The sequence below is a fragment of the Rhinopithecus bieti genome, unplaced genomic scaffold, assembly GCF_001698545.2.
Source record: "Rhinopithecus bieti isolate Rb0 unplaced genomic scaffold, ASM169854v2 scaffold_13558, whole genome shotgun sequence".
NCBI classification, from domain to species: domain Eukaryota; kingdom Metazoa; phylum Chordata; class Mammalia; order Primates; family Cercopithecidae; genus Rhinopithecus; species Rhinopithecus bieti.
Window position 1 is genome coordinate 919,836 of NW_016808198.1, and position 23,622 is coordinate 943,457.

General features: G+C 37.1%; 1 protein-coding gene across 1 annotated transcript in view; it reads left to right on the top strand.

Annotated features, from left to right (window-relative positions):
• Positions 1-23,622, top strand: part of DCDC1 (doublecortin domain containing 1) — a 393,105-nt gene that overhangs the window by 86,783 nt on the left and 282,700 nt on the right. The window contains exon 2 of the mRNA XM_017885762.1: positions 22,315-22,407. Coding sequence (XP_017741251.1) covers positions 22,315-22,407 — 93 coding nt within the window. The remainder of the gene's footprint in view (positions 1-22,314; positions 22,408-23,622) is intronic.

Sequence of the window (23,622 nt, forward strand, 5' to 3'; positions counted from 1 at the left end):
ATGAATTCCAAATGCAGACCATGCATTAGAAAGTTGAGATGGGATTTCTTTGATACTAGATAGTAGTAGTATTGAGCTAGGAACGTCCTGCTCTGATTTCTCTATAAATGTAAATCTGTCTGGGTTACAGCGTAGATATCCAAATAGTTGCGGGAAGCATTTGCCCTATGAAATTGTACTTAAAAATCCCAGAGTGGATACCAGTGTAGCTTTTTGTCCCTACACAGATTAAAGGAAATAGAGAATATTTTGCCAATAAACCTAGCTGGAGGAAAGCAGCTATTTTGGTAATCTATCAATTCAGACTTTTGGTTTTGGAATGTGTGATATTTTCTGTGGAACCAGGACAAAAGTTGATCTTTTGCTTTATTAATTATTTGACAATAAAAATATTTGCACAGTGCTTTGTGGTTTATAATGAGATTTTTCTGGTCTAATAAAAGTTATCTCATTTCATTTTCTTAACAGTCCTCAAAGTAGGTAGATATATTATTTTTATTGGTATACATCCTTATCGATTATGAGAATGATATTGGGAGAGAATATATATAATGCTCAGGAAAGCAACTGTTTTGAATATTTTTAGACACTTTGGAAGGGCTTATTTAGATATAAGCAGAACACTCACTACAAGCCAAACTTACCAATTTTTCTGTGTCTCCTAAGAAATGTTACCACAGTTTGAAAAAAATTGACATTGCTAATCTTGTTGCAGTTAGTGTGCATATTTGAATATGAAAAAAGACACTTCAAAACATTTATAATGAAACATTTCAGTGTTTCATGTTCTTTCTTCTCCAATTTGTCTGAATTTGAAAGGTTATACTGCACTACTTCAAGAAAGATTAAAGATTGGTATTTTTCAGTCAAATGTATAGAAGCAGAGAGTAGAGTGATGGTTGCCAGTGGCTGGTGGTGGAAATGAGGATTGAGGAGATGTTGGTTAAAGGATACAATATTTCAGTTAAGAGGATTAAGTTCAAGAAACCTATTGTACAACATGGTGACCACAGTTAAAAACAATGTATTGGCCAGGCGCGGTGGCTCATGCCTGTGACCCCAGCACTTTGGTAGGCCGAGGCGGGTAGATCACGAGGTCAGGAGATCGAGACCACCCTGGCTAATACGGTGAAACCCCATATCTACTAAAAAAAAAAAAAAAAAAAAAAATACAAAAAATTAGTCGGGCCTGGTGGCGGATACCTGTAGTCTCAGCTACTTGGGAGGCTGAGGCAGGAGAATGGCGTGAACCCAGGAGGCAGAACTTGCAGTGAGCTGAGATTGTGCCACAGCACTCAAGCCTGGGTGACAGAGCGAGACTCCGTCTCAATAAATAAATAAATAAATTAATATAATTAATAATTAAAACTAAAAAAAAAACCCAAGTTTTCGGTATATTGAAAATTGCTAAGAGAATAGATTTTCAGTGTTCCTTTCATCTCAAAATAATAATTAATGAGATTAATGGTCAATGGGTTAATTGAGCTTCGATTTAGCACATTCTGCAATATGTAATATTTCAGATCAATCATCTATTTACACACCAAAAATACATTACAAATTTATTTGTCATAATAAAACAAGTGTTTTTCTTATTAACATATGTTACAGCTACTTTTTTTATTGTGGTTAAAATTACCATAATTAAACTTTACCCAATTTTAAATCATTTTAATCGATCAGTTCTGTGCATGGAATATTCACATTGTTCTACCACCATCATTGCCATGCATTTTCCAGACACTTTTTCATCTTTCCAAAACTGGAAACTCTCCTCATTAAGGCTCTAAACGGTCCATTTGCCCTGCCTCTCCCTGGCAACCACCATTCTGCTTTCCCTGTATTTATGAATTTGATTAGGTTAACTCATAATCAAATCACACAATATTGTTCTTTTGTGTTTGGGCTTATTTCACTTGGCAAATTGTCTTCAAGTGTTAACCCATGTTTGCATATATCAGGGAAATTTTCCTTCCCTTAGTCCTAAATATAATTCCATTGAATTATATATGTTTATTCATTATCCATATATTTGTGTATATATGTATGTGTGTGTGCGTTGAAATATATATATTATATATTATATATATATTAATTTTTTTTTTTTTTTTTTTTTGAGATAAGTTTGTTCTTGCTCTGTAAACCTTGAACTCTGGGCTCCAAGTATATTCCTCCACTTCAGCCTTTGAGAGTAAGGTAGGAACTACGGATGTGTGTACCAGCCCAGTCGTTTTTTATTTTAATTTTTTATGTTTTTTGGAGAGGGGGGAATCTTGCTTTGTTGCCCCCCAGTTGGTTCAAACTCCTGGGCTTTAAGTATCCTCCAGCTTGGCCTCCACAAAGTGGCCGAGGATTAGAGATTGAGCCACCACCTGACCAGTTAAATTTTTAACTTGAATAATTTTATTCTTTAAAATACTACTGAAAATCTAAGTGGGTAAACATTTTATAAGATGTTTGGAAATATGGATATAATTATTTCTATTTTTTATCATCCACTTTCATTCCTTGGATATTCTTGAAGTATTTTGTTTGCAAACATTTATTGTTTTAACTTGAAAATCTTAATATTTATTGAGCATCTATGTGCAGTATGGAATAAGTCTCATAAAATCTGAACATCTGGCAACATATCGGTTCACTTTTTCACACAACATTTTGTGTAACTGAGTAGCAGTTACCATCTTTAGACAGAATTTTCATTCTTTGGTGGAACACAGATTTTATATTTTCTACCTTTCTCATTTATATATGCCTAGACTGACACAGACCTGTCCTCTAGGCCTGGGCTATACTTGACATGTGTCTAGTCCAAATTAAGACATGTTGCAAATGTAAAATTCACACTGGACTTCAAAGATTTAGTATGAAAATAGATGGCAAGATAGTCCATTAATACTTTTTGTATTAATTATATGTATAAATGATTACACTTTTGCTAAATAAAATATATTACTAAAATAAATTTTACATGTTTCTTTTTACTGCAGCTACTACTGGATAATTTAAAATTACATGTGTGCCTCACATTAGATTATTGGTCAGTACTGATCTCAGTGTTTATATTCCAATTCAGGGGTACTAAGCCTGGGGGCCAGATCTGACTGGCCGCCTGTTTTGATATGATCAGAAAGTTAGAATGGTTTTCACAGATGAATATTTGCGATTGATTTGATGATAGGAAATATTAGCTTTGAACTCTAATTAAGTGAAATGTTATTCTCTAAAAGGAATTATATTCTTCTCATTAGTAGACCTGTATTTCAAAATACTGTACTCAATTGTATTTTGAATTTTGTAAAACACATCATGAAATTCTTTTCCTTTTGTTATTTAAGTTCATATATTTTATCCTTGTTTTGCCTCTTGGTGTGCAAGACCTAAAAGTATTTGCTGTCTGTTTCTTTACAGAAACAGTTTGCCAACTGCTGATCCAAATGGGCTGGGCAAGGCAAGTTTGAGGAGGAGCTAAGCATACTGGAAATGTTTTAGATTCCAGTCGGCAAGAGTTCTAATCTTATTAACTGGTCTAACCTCTGAGTCTTAGTTTTTCTCATCTGCAAAATGACAATAATGATTTGTTTAGGGTTATATTGAAGATGAAGATACTGTATGAGATATATTGTGGACGAGGTGACTCTAATGTCCCCTCTGCCTAGAATGCTCTTCCCTTGTCCACCTTGACTTGGTCACCTCTTGCCCACCTTTGGCTTCATAACCTGCTAGCTCAGGGGAGCGTTTACTGGTCTGGTCTCCAGCCTAGGGTAGTTTCCCTCTAAATTCCACACTTCTTTTTATGCTTGTCATACTTACTCCTACTTGTCCTATGTCTGCCTTCTTTCTAAGATGTTAAGCTCCATGAGGGAAATGTCTGGCTTGTTAACCACTGTTTCCTAACCTTGACACATAATGAGTATTCAATAAATGTTTTTTGAATGATGTTGATGATGCAAAATTCTGTACATGTGACACAAAAAGAATTCAAAGGAAGGAGATTATTTTTTTCTGTGGCGATTTCAAAGTTTGTGTCTTGAGAAATGGGTCATGTTTTGGGACAGATAGCTCAAACATACTTGACTCTTCCCCACTACAGGACTTTCTTAAAGATAAGTGAGACAGTGCCAGCACTAGCACAGTGCCTGGCACATAATAAGTCCTCAAGAAATTATCTCTCCTCTAATAATGGATGATGATGATGAATTCAAATATTGAACATGAAAATATCAAAGGATCTAGGTTCCAGATAAAGTTGAGAGGTCGAACTTTTTGGAAAGCAAAATGGAATCCATTTCAGATTAAGTAAATTAGTCCTCCTTAGTATCCAAATTCAAACCATTCTGAACAACAAAAGTTTTAGCTCTTTTGAAAATGAACAGGATTAGAAATGCAGGACAGTAAAATTTAGAATCCAAATCAGGTTCTGAAAGTCAGAACTAAGTAAAAATAAATCTTCTGAGGTTATATATTAGTTACAAGTTTATCCAATAAATGTCCCTTTGCCTAAAAATGCTTCTGGTCAGAGTGGTAACTGGCAGTTGTAGGGTACCTGCCCCCTCAGAACATGAGGCTGAACACCTGGGAAGAAGAACCACATAGCAGGGCATAGTAATGCATCTACTTTAGCCTTTCACAGCAGGAATGGACAGTTGGGCTCCAGAGAGAATGGAGCCAGTAATGAAATCCAGTGCCAGGGTTCCCTTTTACAGCCTTTTCTAACCTTATACATTGTAAAAGGCCAGGTTTGCATGATGAAGACAGCTTCAGACAATGGACTCTTTTTCCTCCTTTATTTATATTTATGTATTGCACCAGATTTCAGGGCTTTCCAGAATTTCTTTTAATAATTCTATATATCCCAGCCATAATTTTCACCACAGCTCTGTTCAGGTTAACTGGTATTTGTTAAATATCTATTCTATGCTAGGCACGAGAGATATAGAGATGAATACATACTAAGAGCCTACTTTAGAGGAGCTCAGTCTGGTGGAAGAGAGCAACACGTAAGAGACACCACCTACCACAGTGGTAAGTGCTGTGATAGCACCCTGCATAATTAATATAGGAGCACAGTAGAGGGAATCAAGGATGGGCTCCTGGGCCTAGGACTGAGAAGTCAGAGCAGGCTTCCTGGAGGTAAACCAGAGCAGAGTCTGAGTGTATGTGTGAGTGTTAGTTGAGGGACAGCATTTTTATTAGTCTGTTCTCATACTGCTATAAAGAACTACCTAAGACTGGGTAATTTATGAAGAAAAGAGGTTTAATTGACTCACAGTTCCACAGGCTGTAGAAGAAGCATGGCCAGGGAGGCCTCAGGAAACTTACCATCATGGAGGAAGGTGAAGGGGAAGCAGGCACCTTCTTCACATGGCAGAACAGGAGAGAGAGTGTGAAGGGAAGTGCTACACACTGTTTAACAACTAGATCTTGTGAGAACTCACTCGCTATCATGAGAATAGCAAGGGGAAAATCTGCCCCCATGATCTAACCACCTCCCACCAGGTCCCTCTCCCAACACTGGTGGTTACAATTTAGCATGGGATTTGGGTGTGGACACAGAGTCAAACCATATTATTAAAGGCAGAGCAACAGTTTGAACATTGGCACAAGTGTGTGTGTGTGTGTACGCTCATGACACTGTGTGAATGATACAGCATAGAGTTATGGTAATCTGCTTGTGTGTTTGTGTGTGTGTGTGTGTCTGTGTGTGTGTGTTTTTAAGACTGAGTCTGGCTGTATTGCCCAGGCTGGAGTGCAGTGGCACAATCTCAGCACACTGCAACCTCTGCATCCTGGGTTCAAGTGAGTATTGTGCCTCAGCCTTCCCAGTAGCTGGGATTAGAGGCACCCACCACCATGCCCAGCTAATTTTTGTATTTTTAGTAGAGATGGGGTTTCACCAGTTGGCCAGGCTAGTCTGGAACTCCTGACCTCAAGTGATCTGCTCACCTCGGCCTCCCAAAATGCTGGGATTACAGGCGTGAGCCACGCGACCGGCCAGTAATCTACTTTTTATCCTTATATTCTCCACAACCCACAACAGAATTTATGGTTATAACAAGTAACTATGGTAGGAATTCCCAGAGTGGGGAAGGAACTTGATAATGCGATGGGGGTTTGAAGAGTAGATTTTGAGAGTCTCTCATAATTTCAGGATGTAGGGGTATTGATGACATGAGGTAGTTGTATAACATGAGAATAACTATGACATAGCCTAAGGGCAAGTCAGAGTTGTAAGGAAGGGGATGGGAGAAGAAGCAGATGAGGAGGGAGAAGCCAGATAGTAATGCCATGATAAAGACCTTGGGTTTTTAACTTGTAGGCAGTAGGGAGTCACTGAGGGGTTTGGAGTGGACAGTGAGATTGTCAGATTTTTGTCTTACATTAGAACTCAAAAACCAGCTAAATCCAAAATATAGATATATGTGTGGTGTAGTCTGCTCAAGGTTTAAAAATTTTTTGACCCAGTATTGAGAATATATCCAAACTTTAGAGTCTGTATTCCCTTGTGGCAACACTATGTAGAGAGAAATAGCAGCTGGCTCACTGGATGGTGAAAGAAACCATTTTTCTCTCACTTCCCACACATTAAAGCCCATGGAAAGATTCCTGAGTGTTCCAATTTTGCTCATTCCTGAACTAATTATGCTGTTCTGTGCTTAGTCAGGACTGAGCCAATTAGCCCACCCCATCATGGCATAGTTTGCCATGATTGTTGTCTCTCGACTAGGACCAAATGAAATGGGAAGAGTCAGTAACCTCTTGGATGGCCACAGGTGCAGAGTGTAGGTGTAGGCACACCACAAGACAGTAGAAAGTAGAAAGACAGTAAATAATTTCAACAAATGTGTGAGCTGATGTGCTCGAGCTGTGAATACACTGTTTTGGTGACACAAAGGAGATGACAAACTGCCTCAGGAAAGGTGACCCGAGGAGATTAGAGAGGACTTTAGTAAGCAGAGAAATAGGGGAAGAGAATTTTCCCAAAACACTCCTAGGATTACTTGTTATCTCTGCCTAATTATTTCACTCTCAAGCAACTCCTGGTTTAAACAGTAGATCACATGGTTACCCTGTATAGCGCAACACTGTGGTGGAGACTTTTAGCTTTCCATTAGAATCATTCCTTTCTTTTTTTGAAATACAACTATACTCTATCTCCCAGCCTAACTTGCAGTTGGAAATGGCCATGTGACTAAGTTCTCTCCAATGGAACGGAGGCAAAAATGATGTGTCTTCATTAGCAACAGAGTTGAGGATTATGAAAATAAAAAGACAATGTGCTTCTATCCCTATTCCAAACTTCTTGTGTCACAAGTCTAATTTGCACTGTGATGAGGGGAGAGCTTTCAATTAGACGTGAAATGAAAAAACTGAACCAGGTTGAATGAAAAATTATTCATATTTAATTTTATTTTTAATTGACAAATAATAATTATATATATTTATGAGGTACGATGTGATGTTATGAAAAACACACACACATCGTGGAATGATGACATCAAGTGAATTAACATGTCCATTACCACATAATTATCACTGTTTGGTGGTGAGCACATTTAAAATTTTGAAATACATACAACATATTATTAACAAGGATCACCATGTTGTGCAATAGATCACTAAAACTTATTCCTTCTAATGGAAACTTTGTACTTTTTGACCTTTGTACCTGTTGACCTTTGTACCTTTTGATAACTGTAGGTGACTAAATAGTTATTTGTCGGCTTGAGATGTTTTTAAGGAACATTTGAATGCACTGCTATGCAGAATAAGCAAGTTGTCAACTAATATGGCGATGTGATACCATTTCTGTAAACATAACATTCACGTACTTTACATGTACCTGTATTTCTATACACGTGCATAGGAAAATGTCTAAAATATTAAATACAGAACTGTTAACAGCACCTCTGAGTATTCATTAATTGTTGTATTGTGTTAGAATGCATTAATGGATATTTTTGATATGAAAAAATAATAACATTGGGTGCTGTTTTTGATAATCCTAGAGACGAAGTAGAGGTTAGGTAAGTTTCATTAATAATTGCAGACAGCCAGTGGATCTTTATCCAGTTTCTTTTTTGTATAATCTTCCAAAATGAATTCTCCTAGATTAAAGGCTCCAAATGTAATTTATTTTCTCATTATATCATAAAAAATCATATTAATAGAATTCTGATTTTTGACTCTGAGCTTTCATAATTTTATGCTTCAATTTGAATTTAAAAATTGCCAGTTTGTTGCTAGCTATTTTTTCATTTTATCATATTTTCTGGTGTATCCAAGACAGAATTAGAAATCATAAGCGTTGAAGTTAGACATGCCTGGATTTGAATCCCAGTTTTTCAATTTTCTTTGCCCTGTGTTCATGAGCATGCTACTTAACCTCTTTAAGCATCATTTACACAAACGTGCTGAAGTTATTTTGAGAGCTGAATAGATACAGTATCTGCAGTGCCCAGAATAGTGTGACAGAGTAGGCAGTGAGTATCCCACCCTTTTCTCTTCCTCATCTTTGTTCTCGTTTCTGTTCACTTTTAAGAAGCAGGAAATATAGTTTAATGCAATTCTTAAATAAGAATTTATTAATCTTCCATTGCCCTACACTAATTTACAGTACCTTCTTTTTTTTGATTCTCACAAAAGTTTAGTAGACTGTTGGCAATTTTGAAAGCAAAGGGTTATAATAGGTTATCTCCTTTTGTCTATTTTTACAAATTTTAGGTTTTCTTTTGAATTATATTTGATCTTTTAAAAATTGATTGGAAATTAGGGAAAAGCAATTATGTTGGAGAAAGTGTGTACATAGATTAGATGATAAGAAATAAGTACAGTAGTAAATTAGACATATTGGTGGGTGACAAGGAAAGGAGTATTAAAAAGAGGCTTTCTTATTACAAAATTAATGCATCTCTTTCTCTTTATATAGATAGAAAGATAGATATTGTAGAAAATTTAATTGAGTAAAGCTGATATAAATTAAAAAGAAAGAGGATTATACTACTCATAATGCCTCACTATTCTGAGTAGCTATTCTCAATATTTTGGCATGTGGCTTTTTGATATATACTGATCCATATTTAAAGTTTTATTTACTTTCTGAGACTTGATTTTCATTTAATATACTGATATTTTCCCATTGTTAAATATTTCATGGCATTATTTTAAATAGATGATGATATTCTACCCTACAGGTTTATTTTACTAATCCCCTTATTTTTGAGCATTTACATAGTATGCTATCTTTTTACTATTGCAAGCAATGTTTTGTCATCCTCAACATCGTCAATCTTTGGGTGCATATCCGTAATTATTTCCTGTTGACAAATTTTTAGAAGTGGAATTTCTGGCAAATTAAAACTACAATGAGAGATGCCACATTACTCCTGAAAGAATGGGCATAATTAAAAAGTCAACAAACGATAGCTGTTAGTATGGATGTGGTGAAAAGGCAACACTTTTAAATTGCTGATGGGAAGGTAAATTAGTACACCCACCATGGAAAACAGTACGGAGATTCCTTAAAGAACTAAAAGTAGAACAACCATTTGATCCAGCAATCCTACTGTGTCTGGAATTTATTCCTTCCAGTGGGGTCTTGGTCTTGCTGACTTCAAGAATGAAGCCGCCGACCCTTGTGGTGAGTGTTACAGTTCTTAAAGATGGTGTGTCCGGAGTTTGTTCCTTCAGATGTGTCCGGAGTTTCTTCCTTCTGGTGGGTTCACGGTCTCGCTGACTTCAGAAGTGAAGCTGCAGACCTTTGCAGTGAATGTTACAGCTCTTATAGGTGGCATGTCTGGAGTTGTTTGTTCCTCCTGGTGAGTTTGTGGTCTCGCTGACTTCAGGAATGAAGCTGCAGACCCTCGTGGTGAGTGTTACAGCTCATAAAGTTAGTGTGGACCCAAAGAGTGAGCAGCACCAAGATTTATTGTGAAGAGCGGAAGAACAAAACTTCCACAGCATGGAAGGGAACCCCAGCGGGTTGCCGCTGCTGGCTGGGGTGGCCAGATTTTATTCTCTTATTTGGCTCTGCCCACATCCTGCTGATTGGTCTATTTTACAGAGCGCTGATTGGTCCATTTTACATAGTGCTGATTGGTCCATTTTACAGAGTGCTGATTGGTGTGTTTACAATCCTTTAGCTAGACACAGAGCACTGCTTGGTGCATTTACAATCCTCTAGACAAATGTTCTCCAAGTCCCCCCTCGACCCAGGAAGTCCAGCTGGCTTCACCTCTCACTACTAATGGGTACTTACCCAAAGGAAAAGAAGTCATTGTAAGAAAAAGACACATGCACATATGCATGTTTATAACAGCACAATTTGCAAATGCCCATCAACCAATGAGTGGATTAAGAAAACGTGGTATATATACACCATAAAATACTACTCAGTCATAAAAAGGAATAAAATAATGTCTTTCGCAGCAACTTGAACAAAGCTGGAGGCCATTATTCTAAGTAAGGTAACTCAGAAATGGAAAACCAAATATCACATGTTCTCATTTATAAGTGGGAGCTAAGCTTTGAGGATGCGAAGGCGTAAGAGTAATATAATGGACTTTGGGGATTTGGGGGGAAGTTGGGAGGGGGTGAGGGATAAAATACTACATACTGGGCACAGTGTATACTGCTTGGGTGACAGGTGCACCAAAATCTCAGAAATCACCACTAAAGAACTTGTCAATGTAACTGAAAACCACCTGTATCTCGAAAACTATTGAAATAAAAAAAGAAGTGGAATTTCTGGATCAAAGACTGTAAACATTTTTTTTTTTTTTGAGATGGAGTCTTGCTCTGTCGCCAGGCTGGAGTGCAGTGGCACAATCTCTGCTCACTGCAACCTCCGCCTCCCAGGTTAAAGCGATTCTCCTGCCTCAGCCTCCCTAGTAGCTGGGACTACAGGCATGTGCCACCATGCCTGGCTAATTTTTTTTTTCTATTTTTTGTAGAGATGGGGTTTCACCATGTTACTCAAGCTGGTATCAAACTCCTGAGCAGGCGATCCACTAGCCTCGGCCTTCCAAAGTGCTGGGATTGCAGGCATGAACCACTGCACCCAGTTAAAGATTGTACACATTTTTAAGGTTTAATATTCTTTGGCAAATTTTCCTCTACATAATTGTAGCATTTATGTTTTCACTAGCAATAAATAAAAACACCAGTTTCCCTGTATTCATTAGTCCTTAAATTCACTAATCTTTATCATCCACCAATTTTTTTGACCATTTGGTAATTTAAAACACTTCATCTCATTGTTTTAGTTTTAATTATTCTATTAGTAGTAGTATTGAACTTTTTTGTGTGTATTTTCTTTTGCTATATGTATTTTTTCTTTTATGTTATGTGTTTACTTTCTTTTCTCTTACTTTCCTTGGCTTTTATCTTTTTATGAAGGATTTAAAAAATCTGTCTGAAAGTGCACTTCACATATGAAGCATATTAACTTATTGTCACATCGCAAATATTTTCTGAGTATATTGTTGCTTTTGATCTTATTAAAGTTCCTTTTTGAGGTATAGTTCCAGACTTTCATTTCATTAATTCTATCCATATTAGACTTAGAAAGACCCGCTTCCTTTTAGACTTTATGACTTCAACTATATTATCTTCTATAACTTTTATTATTATATTTAAATTTTTAAGTTACCAAAAATGTGTGAAGTAAAAAAATGCCTCTAACATGTTTTTCTAAAGTGAGAGTCAGTTGTCCTATTCAATAGTACCTGTTTCATAATTCACTCTTTCCTAGTTGATTTGAAATTTGGGCCACAATCCCTATATGAGCCCTTGATGCTTGATGTATTGTGGAAATTCAGATTGTTTTGGGATTTTAGAAAAGTAATGAAGTACATAAACTATATATCTGTATGCATATGGTGAGAGGACAGAGGCAGATTGAGCTTCATGGATGAGGTTGGACCAATGTTGGACCACAAAGGATTGATGGGGTTTGTCTGGATGATGGAGTCCATACCAGATGGGCAGAGAGGCAGGAGAAATACTCGAAGACAGGGATGAGCACGTTGAGGAAACCAATCTGGAGGTCTTTACTAGGTAATTACTGGAAGTAGCCTTACTGGAGCTGAAAGGTACGTCATGCCCAGCTCAAGCCACGTTCTCACTCTGCTCTATAAGGGTGGTGGCCTATCTGGCTTATTTTTTCTGGATCCCAGAATTCTGAATGCAGTTCTCAAGTTCTTTGATTCAGATAATTACTTTAGTAAGTAAGAAATGCACAGAAAAAATGTGGTTCTTCTCTTTGGGTAGAGTAATGAGAAAATTTGAGTGAGGAAAAGTAGACAGGACCGGCCTCATGAAGTGGCAGCTTGAGCAGAAAGAATAGAGAGACAGCCTGGCACACGTGATTCTCAGCTGAACTCTCAAGATGTTTTGGAGCATTCATAAACAATTTATGGTGTTTTATTTGATACACTTAATTGTCCTTCTCAATTTGGTAAGTGCCAGCTTATCACCCTAAAGATGTGCAGTGTGGCTGCATTTTATTCCTCTCCTTTGTCTTATAAATCCTGTTTTGTCTTTGTTCCTTGGCTTAGTCTATCAATATATTACATCACATGCATGTATATAATTTGTGGCAAAATAACTAAATGACTGAGTTATATTCTGACACTAATATTACTTTCTTCCTGAGCTCTCACCCACTGGATAGTGGGGGCAAAATAACTGAATGTCTAAATCAGTTTAAAGCTTAGTTTAATCCAGTCTTTTTTTTTTTTTTTTTTTTGAGAAGGAGTCTCGCTGTGTTCCCCAGGCTAGAGTGCAGTGGCATGATATTGGCTCACTGCAACCTCCACCTCCCAGGTTCAAGGATTGTTTTACCTCAGCCTCCCGAGTAGCTGGGATTACCTGCTTCCACCACCATGCCTGGCTAATTTTTTTTTTTTTTTTTGTATTTTTAGTAGAGATGGAGTTTCACCATGTTGGCCAGGCTGGTCTTGAACTCCTGACCAGGTGATCTGCCCACCTTGGCATCCCAAAGTGCTGGGAATATAGGTATGAGCCACTATGCCTGGCCCTAGTCATTTAAATCATTATTTTAGGTCATGATTTCTCTCAGAAAGCCTCTCCTTTTCCCTGTTGGTTTCCTTAAGGTGCAATATGGAAGAAGGGGTCGTGTGACTTTCATATCCTCAAGGCATTGGGGGAAGAGGCCTCTGATGTTGTGCTGCCCTTTGAAATGTACACATTGGCACGGCAGCTGCTGGTCGATGGAAGGGTGGCCCATGTTCACTTGGCTGCTGGATGCCCCACTGGCCTGCAGTGTGTGAACTTGTGGCCCATTCTTTTGGCTCAGGCCTTTTTTATGGTGGTTCTTCCTAGATGATCCAACCTAAACTTGACTTCCTTTGTTATCAGAAACTCCTTCTAACCCCTGGCTGAAACACCCACTTGACCTTAGCTTAACTGGTCTGTGACACTATCATCACTATAGAGCCCTCTTTCCTTGACTATGCCAATATCCTGTGACAAACTTCCCACCTTAACTCTCAGTTACTTCCACGTCCTAGGACACGTGAAAACCAAGCGTGGTTCAGAAAACCTAAATCTCAGGCCTCCTTCCGCCTGCCTTTGATATGTCATTGTGTCGAGGTGGCTGTATCCTGGGTTGCTACAGAAGAAGCTATAGAATAGCTTCTTCCTGTGTCTTAATATTAAGGGGAGGGTGGCAGAAGCCCCTTCTGCAAAAGGATTTGTTTTCATTTACCTGGTACTTGTCTTCCTCCCTAAGCTACACCCTGTAGAAGGAACATTTAGGACTCACTCATCTGGCTATTTGAGTTTTCTTCTCCATTTTCTTAGACTTCTTCCTGTATTTTCTCTAGTTCAGAAGGGGCTGAGATTTTATTTTATTTCTATGTTGTATCTTTCTTATTCCTCACTCCAGCAAAGGTTCAACAATATACAGAGTCCTTACTCTTAACTTTAAAGGGGGAGATTTGTGGGCCAAGCCTTCTAAATTTAGCTGTGTATATATGTTAATTGGGAGGAGTAAAGGTTTTTCTTGAGAGGCAAATTCTCTCTCAAGGAAACAGCCTTTTTTGCAAGCATATTGTCTTGTTGCACAATTCCATTGTACACCTAGCAACAATATTATTGTGACAAGTTCTAGGGATGCCTGGGGACTAATTTTAGCAGCTTTGTACTTGCAAAGGCCTGAAAGAAAAGCACGTTGATAATTTGAAAAATGATTACCCCGGTTATATTATCCATTATAATATATGAAGGACTTCTTTAAACTTGCGACATGATTAAGATATTTGAGTTGGATACCTTAGGTTCCAAGGAATAGAGACTCGCTCAGATCTTCTAAACTCGTGGGACATTTACTGTGAGGACATATGTTACATATCTATTAGGGCTGATGGGTTGCAATCAATGGGAGCTGATCCAGGCTAACTTAGGCAAAACCAGAATTTAATAGGATGCAGGTGGTAGCCCATGGAATTCAAGGGAAGGCCAAGGAAAGGGTCTGTAGAGAGTGGGTATCACTCTGGACATCTCGAACTAAAGGACAATCTCTTTACAGTGCTGCTAATGGGACAGATGTTCTCTAATTCTTCATGCCTCTAAGTGGCTCCCTTCATGACTATCTCTTAAGAGAGAGGCTGATTGGCCTGGCCAGGGTCAGGGGCCCACCCCTTTGTTTGTGGAGCACAGTTCCTCCAAAACTCAGAGTGGCAGTGGAAGATATTCTGATCATGGCAGAATATCTAAGCAAAAAGTTTATACTCTGGCTACTGAGTCAGGACTAATTTAGAACCATTTTCTCCACAGAATGTGTAAGAGCTAGAATTTATTATTACTTAAAACAAAACAAAACAAAACAAAACAAAAAACAGGAAAGGAAAAAGATCTTAAAATCCATTTAAGGCTGGGCACCGTGACTCACACTTGTAATCCCAACAGTCTGGGAGACGGAGGTGGGCGGATCACTTGAGCTCAGGAGTTTGAGACCAGCCTGGGCAACATGGCAAAACCCCATCTCTACCAAAAATACAAAAAACTAGCCGGGCGTGGGATAATCGCTTGAGCCTGGGAGGCGGAGGTTGCAGTGAGCCAAGATTGTACCACTGCACTCTAGCCTGGACAACAGAGCAAGAAAGACCTTGTCTCAAAAAATAAAATAAAATAAAATAAAATAAAATAAAATAAAATAAAATAAATAAAAAGTTTCTTTAAGCGCTTAGTAAGTTTTGAAGAATTCCCTTTTTTGTCCTTTTAGACAAATTATAACCCTTTTAAAATAATACTGTTTTAAAATAGTTGTGTTTTGGTTTGCTGATTATCAAATATTATGATGGTTTCTTTTATACCTTCTCTCTTAAACTGCTCTTAAGAAGCTACAGGCTGTGGTGAAAGTAGCGTCTTTCAAAGAATTAGCAAGGATGGGAGAGGAATCCCTGACTTTGGAAGCTTGGGCTGCATTAACCATCACTAATGCTCAATGTCTTAGAGCTAATTTATGGCAGAGATAGAATTCATAGCCAGTTATAAATGAAAGGTTTCTATCTTTTCCCCAAGATGAGAAGTGGCACTCTTGAATTTCTTTATAGAGGGACTTAAGTGAGATTACATTATAAAATGTAGGGGCTAGGTCAGGACTTAGTTAAGGCATCTCTAAGATTGCCACTGAGTTAAGCATGTATAGCTTGAGGGAATGTAATTGAGCCAATGCAGAGCTGAGAACTGAATCTTCAGTTCTGCCTGCATTGTAAGACTGGGCTCTTGGAACATATTCTCCATTTATATTTAAGTTCAGAAATAGATTAAGTATGGGTTCACACTAACCATCTAGCACTTTGCTTCCCAATATGAATATACCTTCTACTACTTTAGCTGATTGGATCAGCCATGCCCTTTCTCTGTGCTTCTTCCTCAAGGTTCAGCTTGTCTTCTCCCCTCCCTCTCCCAAAGTCATGTCCAGCCACTTCACTCATTTTACTTAGAACTAGTTTCATCATGTAATTAATTATTAATTAAAAAAATAAATATATTACTTACTAATAATGCCCCATATTACCACTTCTCATCCTTTTCTAGCCAGATACTACCTATTACTTATACTTCTCCATCTCCAGCCACTCCATCCCTAAATCATATTTCTGTCCTTCTTACTTATAGATTGTATTGTTTATGTGTCCATTTGGCTGTTATGATGTGCCTTGTGTCATATATTGTTTCTCACTTCCTGTTATTTTTTAATTGTCTCCTTAACCATATTGCACTTTACTGTTAACCTATTTGTATCTGGAAAAATGTCTAGTACAGTTTGTTGCATGTGGAAACATGTCATATTATTTAATGCTATGATTTTCTAAATTATGAGGGAAAGTGCGATCAATTTGATTCAGCTCAGGTTCCCAACTCCCTCCTTGCCCACAACTACAATTTTAATCAAGAGCTAAGCTTTTGTGAAAGTTTTAGAGGCTAAAAGACAATAAAAGACCATTTTTTAACTTGCCCAGTTTAGTTATAAACCTTGAAACAAGGTCTTGTGCTTCTTCATAGTCCCTAGTCTGATTCGAAATTAATTATAGGTATTTAACAATATTAAGATCAAATAAATAAGATTATAATATCTTATTAATTTTAGAAATTTTAAAAACATTTAAATTAATTTTAAGTCAAAGATAGTTGGAATGTATCCTTAATTTGTCACAAATGTTGAGCACATGAAGTAATTCTTTGAAGAAATTCTATTATCCTAAAATATAATACCATCTCTATTAACTTATATGTGTAATAGAGATAAAAGAAGCATATGAGTGCATATGTGTATACACACACACACACACACACACACACACACACACTTTGAAAACTCCATTTGATAGTCCTAAGAATCAACCTTACTATTTATGGCAGAACAGATAGCATTTATTTGATATGTTGACCTTTCCACCAGTTTGATTTTATGCATCTGAACTTTTCAAACCAATGCCTGGATTTTGGATTCATTTTTGTGGACAGGTGGGAAACCAAAAATATCAGTCCTATCCAATTTGAAAGGGTACAGACTCATTTATTGCTTAATTCTTTTACCAGATATTTTTTGTGTGGCCACTCTTAATTCCAGTAATGCATTTCCAGATACAAATTAACTAGGTTGACCGAATTCAGAGTTTTCTGGACATCCATATACCAAATAGTGGCTTCCCCCACTCTCCCAGCAGCCACCTCCCGTTCCCATACATAAATGGCAGCCAGCAATGGCTAGAAACAAAGGACTCTCTCCTAGTCCCTGAATACAGTGACATTCATTCTGAGAGAAGCTGGGGCAGCTCTTTGAAAGCCGACTTCTTCAGCTCGACAATAACACACAATGAGTTATTGACTTGTTTATATACGGAGCTCTTTTCAGTAACTAACTCTGACTCCCACAGTCTGGACAAATGATTGATTTCGTGGTTAGAAAAAGAGAAAGCTCTCGCGCTAAACTCTGTAGTGCAAACTACTTCTTCTCCATTTGTTCTGTAACTGAATAGGACCTTATTAAAATGCACTTTCCAAAAAAATACCTGCAGCTGGCCTTTATAACCATGTTTTGTATATATAAATAAGTAATTTGTCCCAGTCTTTTGTATATTAACAGACCATTGGGAAACTTGTCAATATATATGAAGGCTGATTATTGTGTTGTTTCTGCTAAAACAGTATTACCTATATTGATCTGCATGTAAAATATGGATCAAATATTTATTAATAGATCAATTAATCTATTGATTTCATGAAATCTTTGGACTTTTTATATTAATAGGTCCAGTTTTCTTGTTGGGTCATGTTGATTCATTAAGCACATTTTATATAACACATATAATATACTTCACATTTAAATCATTAGCTATTCTTTAATACAGAGAAAACGACATGCAAAACTATAGTTCAGAGCAATGAGAGTTTGCTTGGACTAAAAGGCTTTTCCCCCTTTGGCTAGTACCTATCTGGAATGTCAATATGGATTAGGTAGACAGAACACACTAGCTGGTTAAATTACTGTACCTTTTCTAAAGATATTAATAATCAAACTCTAGAGTTACTGTAGTATTTTCTCCTATAAAATAGATTTTTAAAGATCTTAACATGTTGTTAAAATTTTACACAATCTGTATGATTTTCTGAGCACACTTTAAAATATTTTGGGGAGAGTTAAAAAGAAAATCCATCATTGGTTAGTGATGCATGTAGGATGGGATCACTGCTGTTCTGACTGTATTTCTCCAGCAGGAGGTCTTGAGCCCGTTTTCCCCTCTAGGATGTCCATAAGAAAGCTTCCTGAGCCAGCAAACATTTGAAGAATTCCTCAAAATTAAGAGCACTTTTAATTATGGTCACAAGGGGCTACATGTTTTAAAAAGAACTATATATTACTAAACTGTGACCCCTTAGGGCTTTGGAGAGGGCACAATGCCTGAAACCTTAGTATTAATAGTTTTAAGTAAACTGATATAGTTTGGAAGGTAACAATCAATGGATATTGTTTCATTGGAATCTGTCACTTCAGGTACACCTTTGCGGATTTTTTTCCTTTAGTTTCTAAACTCACTGCTTGATGTGAATTTATTCCTTTTCATCTTCTGTTTGTCTAACCAGACCATTTTCCTGAAACAATTTTGTTCAGTTTTCTTTGCCAGAGCCATTATGTTTCTTGTTTATTTCATTTCAGATACTGTTCTTGACTAGTTTCTTGATTGTTCTATTATGGTTCCCACTGGTATTGAATGAACCCAACTTCAACCTAAGTATGTATGGCTAATGTTTGTTACAAGTTTTAAAAATCTTAGCAGCAAGGCCTGACAAAAATGATGAATGAAACCTTCCTGTTTAGCTTCTTAGATTTTCATGTACACAATGAATATTTGAGGATGCCTTCTTATATTTAAAAGGGACAAGATGTACTTAGAACCAAGTGACTTGATTTCCTCCTCCCCTATATGGTGAGGATTTGATTTTTCAGTTATATGCAAATTTTATCCACCTTTCTGTTTCCAATTTTAATTTTGAAATCTCTACCCTTCTTCACACATGAAAATCGATCTCAGAAATATCAAACCCATTGACAAAAGTTATTTCATATATTTTAGATAAGAACAGCGAATCGAAAGCATATAGTTTTATTTTAATGAAGAAACAGGATATTCTCATCAAAGGTGACAGGAGAGAAGAATCCTACCATTTTTACCATGTCGTGGGGTTTAAGAGAAAGATGCTGTTAGCACTGCATATTATTAATACCTCAGGCTGAAAATGCCCTTTCTTAATTTGACTTTTTACTTTCGGTAATTTCCTCTAAATGATTTCATTAAAATGTATCTTTTGGAATGCCTTGTCTATTTCCAGAAAAGGCCCCATGTGTGTATCCTTATAATTTGGTGACCATTTATTTCTTAATATCTTACTGGCACTTCCCCTTTGGGATTTATGCTGTGAATGGTGTTCAGTAGCATCGGTCTGTTTTCCCCCTTTTCATGTAGATTTAGTTAGTGCTTCTTTTAGAGTTGAATATTAGAAGTGGAGGTGATTTTTTCCAACCTGTGGTGCTTTTCAAAAGGCCAAAGAAATTCCCCACCTTTTAAAATAAAAAGTTCCCTTGGCAGCAAGTTCTAAATGTCATGGCCCCGAAAACCGCATTAGCATCAGCCTCACCCTGCTGTGGCCACCAAAGAGTTTCATGGTTCTGATTTTGTTTTTGTTTTGCTTCCCTTTACCAAAGATCTGGCTCTGAAAGTTTTTGCAATTTGGAAATCAAATTTGTTAAAAGAATAGATGAACTGGTAAATATTCTCCAGCCTGGTCCTCTCTTCTAACACGCCATTTCCTCTCCCGAGGTGAGAAACTCCCAGCTGATAAAATAAACCAGATGCTTTAGACCAATATGTTGTGGATGGTTCACACCTAAGGCTTACATGTGTGGAAGTTGAGCTGATTATTTAAGTTTTTCTTAGCATAAACGGCTTTTTTGTATTCATTTAACCCCACAGGAACAAATTATATTCCCTTGGGAATAGTTTCACCATAATGATGTTTTATTGGCGGCACTATTCACAATAGCAAAAGACTTGGAATCAACCCAAATGGTCCATCTGTGACAGACTGGATTAAGCAAAATGTGGCAGCATATACACCATGGAATAACTATGCAGCCATAAGAAAGATGAGTCGTGCCTTTGTAGGGAAGCAATGGATCGGCTGAACCAATCATTCTCAGCAACTAATCACAAGAACAGAAAACCAACACCCGCATGTTCTCACTCCATAGGTGGGCAATTGAACAATGGATCACTTGAACACCAGGAAGGGGAAACCATCAGCACACCCGGGTCCTATGTGGGAAGGGCGAGGGGGGGAGGGATACGCATAGGACGATAATACTTAATGTAAATGACGAGTTAATGGGTGGCAGGACCACCCAACATGGTGAGCAGTTATCACATTATGTAACAAACTGCCAGCAGTTGTGGGCACATGTACAGAACTTAAAGTATAATAATAAAAAATAATAAATAAGAAAAGATTTTTCAAAAACTCTTTGTCACTGATTCTCATTCTAGGGCAGGGATTGGCAAACCACTGCTTGTTGGCCAAATTCAGCCTGCCACGTGTTGTTATTGTTGTTTTTTAAAGTTTTGTTGAAGCATACCCATGCTCATGTGTGTGTGTGTGTGTGTGTGTGTGTGTGTATAGTCTGTTTCATGCTACAATGGCAGAGTCAAGTAATTGCTACAGAGATTGTATTCTCCCTCTGCCCCCACAAAACCTAAAATATTTACAATCTGGCCCTTTACAGAAACATTTCCCAACTCCTTATGTAGGGTGATCATCAGAATCACCAAAAGATTCCTGGGCCTTTTCTCTCTACCAAAACAGAATCTCTGATATACTGAGCTGTGTCTCATATCATTGGATGAAGTGTCTACAGGTTTAATACTATTATTCTAGTATGTATGCACATCTAGATTCAAGAGATCATATTTTTGAACCTTCCTTCCTCTATTTGATGCCAAATATAGGAGTAAGTCTTCAGGTAGGGTTTGGATTAAAGATTTATGCTCACTCAAACATGATTTTCCAGGCATACAATTGAGAAAGCTTACTTAAAACAACAACACTAACAAAACAAAATGTAAAAACATGGTTGTTATTCATTTTCACTCCAATCCTCAATAAGGAAATATGGTATGGCAAGTCCGTTGCTAAAGCATCATTAAATATTCCAATTCAGAGGGTTCTGTATTAGGCTATTCTCTATTAATGTCAGTCTGTTGAGCAAATATTATTTTGGGAGTTTAACATCATTTTTGTTTGAAAATAAGAATTTCATTAAAAAACACAACAATTGGCCGGGCGCGGTGGCTCAAGCCTGTAATCCCAGCACTTTGGGAGGCCGAGATGGGTGGATCACTAGGTCAGGAGATCGAGACCATCCTGGCTAACACGGTGAAACCCCGTCTCTACTAAAAAATACAAAAAACTAGCCGGGCGAGGTGGCGGGCGCCTGTAGTCCCAGCTACTCGGGAGGCTGAGGCAGGAGAATGGCGTAAACCCGGAAGGCGGAGCTTGCAGTGAGCTGAGATCCGGCCACTGCACTCCAGCCTGGGTGACAGAGCCAGACTCTGTCTCAAAAAAATAAAATAAATAAATAAAAATAACAATTTCATGTTTTGTATGAAAATAGCATTTGTTTCTATAAAGACTATTTATAAAGAAATACAGAATGGGCCACATTTATTTTTTATAACACATGGGTTAGCAGCAGTAGTGGAAGACCTTTATCTAGCTTTGTAAATGGAGCAGGTTTGAGGTAACTGTTTATGTATTTAGATGCATGATCCTTTATCATGAAATATCATAAATGATTTAGCACCATTCTAGACTGTTGAACTGACACTTTTGGTTTATGTCATTGACTTCTTATCCCGACATAACAGCAAACAATTTACTCCCTACTCATAATGAAAGGTTTTAATAGAAATATCAACCTAATTTTTTTAAAAAAAGTTGTTGTGTTCATTGTAATGAAATGCTTTAAAAAAGTACTCATCAGTATCTAATATCTGCAGTTAAGGACACTCTTGCCCTAAGTCATCTTTAGTAATCCTCAAAACAATAAAAGATTGAAAGTAAAAGATTCAGTTTGTTAAATGTTTTAAATATAAAATGAAATTTACAGTTTTTTTCATGTATCAGCAAAATTAATATCAAATCGCATTCATGATTATGCTTAACTGTTTGAATAAATGTCGCTATTATGAGCCAATAGATACCTGCTTTCATGCTGTTTATTTTTTCTAGCTGAACCTGGCCATGAATGAACAGAAGGAGAAAATTACAGAAAAAGTCATTCTTTCAATGACAGCAAAGGAACACCATAAGGAACATGAAGAAGTAAGGAAATAACTTTGTAAACTATATTTTAAAACTGCAGTGAGGGTCACGCGCAATGGCTTACACCTGTAATCCCGCACTTTGGAAGGCCGAGGCGGGTGGATCACAAGGTCAGGAGTTTGAGACCAGCCTAACCAACATGGTGAGACCCTGTCTTTACTAAAAATACAAAAATTAGCCGGGCATTGCGGCACGCACCTGTAATCCCAGCTACTCTGGAGGCTGAGGCAGGAGAATCGCTTGAACCCGGGAGGCAGGGGTTGCAGTGAGCCGAGATTGCGCCACTGCACTCCAGCCTGGGCAACACAGTGAGACTCTGTCTCAAAAAACAAACAAACAAACAAACAAAAAACCAAAAAACCTGCAATGAACACTAATTTTAAAATTAAGATAAATTTTACTTTGGTATAGACAGCATGAAAAATAATTGCATGCTTAAAAGAATAAATCAAAGTATAATTTTCTGAAAAAAGTCTCATGAATATTTTCTCGTAAGTTTCCTAAATTGGTAAATTGTTACATGCAACTTGAAATTGGAAGTTATAAAACCTACCAACATAGGAAAACATTAAAACATTTTTTGAATTTTGATAAATACTAAATCTTGCTGTTATATCTGATTTTCTAAGAATAGTTATTGTTCTGAATTTTAGAAATACTAACAAAGTTATATTTTATCAAGGGAAAACTATAGTTTACAAATGTTAATCCTAAGTGAGCTAATCAGAAGATTCTATAGGCAATATTGTAATGAAGAACAATATTATTATTAAAGCAAACCTTCTCCTCTTCAAAGCTCATGCTGTGAAGTTGACAGCATATTCCATAAATGAAATAATACAAAATTAGTGTTAGACAAAAGGGGAAAATGATTTTCATGTCGTTTCCTGGAATGCAAAGGCGTTTAATCTTTCTAAGGAAAGAAAGTGAATTTTCTAATTTCCATGTACTTCTGTCAGTAGAAATCCAAAGTAACTTCAGAAATAAGGTAATGTGAATATTTTAAAAATAAACTTCTCATATATTTCTTTTTTGGTATTTTGGTAAAGAAATGCATTCAAGCTTCAGAGTTTTGACATTTCTTGCCATTATGATTGCACCTTCCTTACTAACCATGTGTTTTGTAATAGATGAACAAGTAGCACCAAATTTTCCTGTGTAAAATCTATTCTTACATTAGAGACCGTATTAGTATTTGGGACATACTTATCTGGT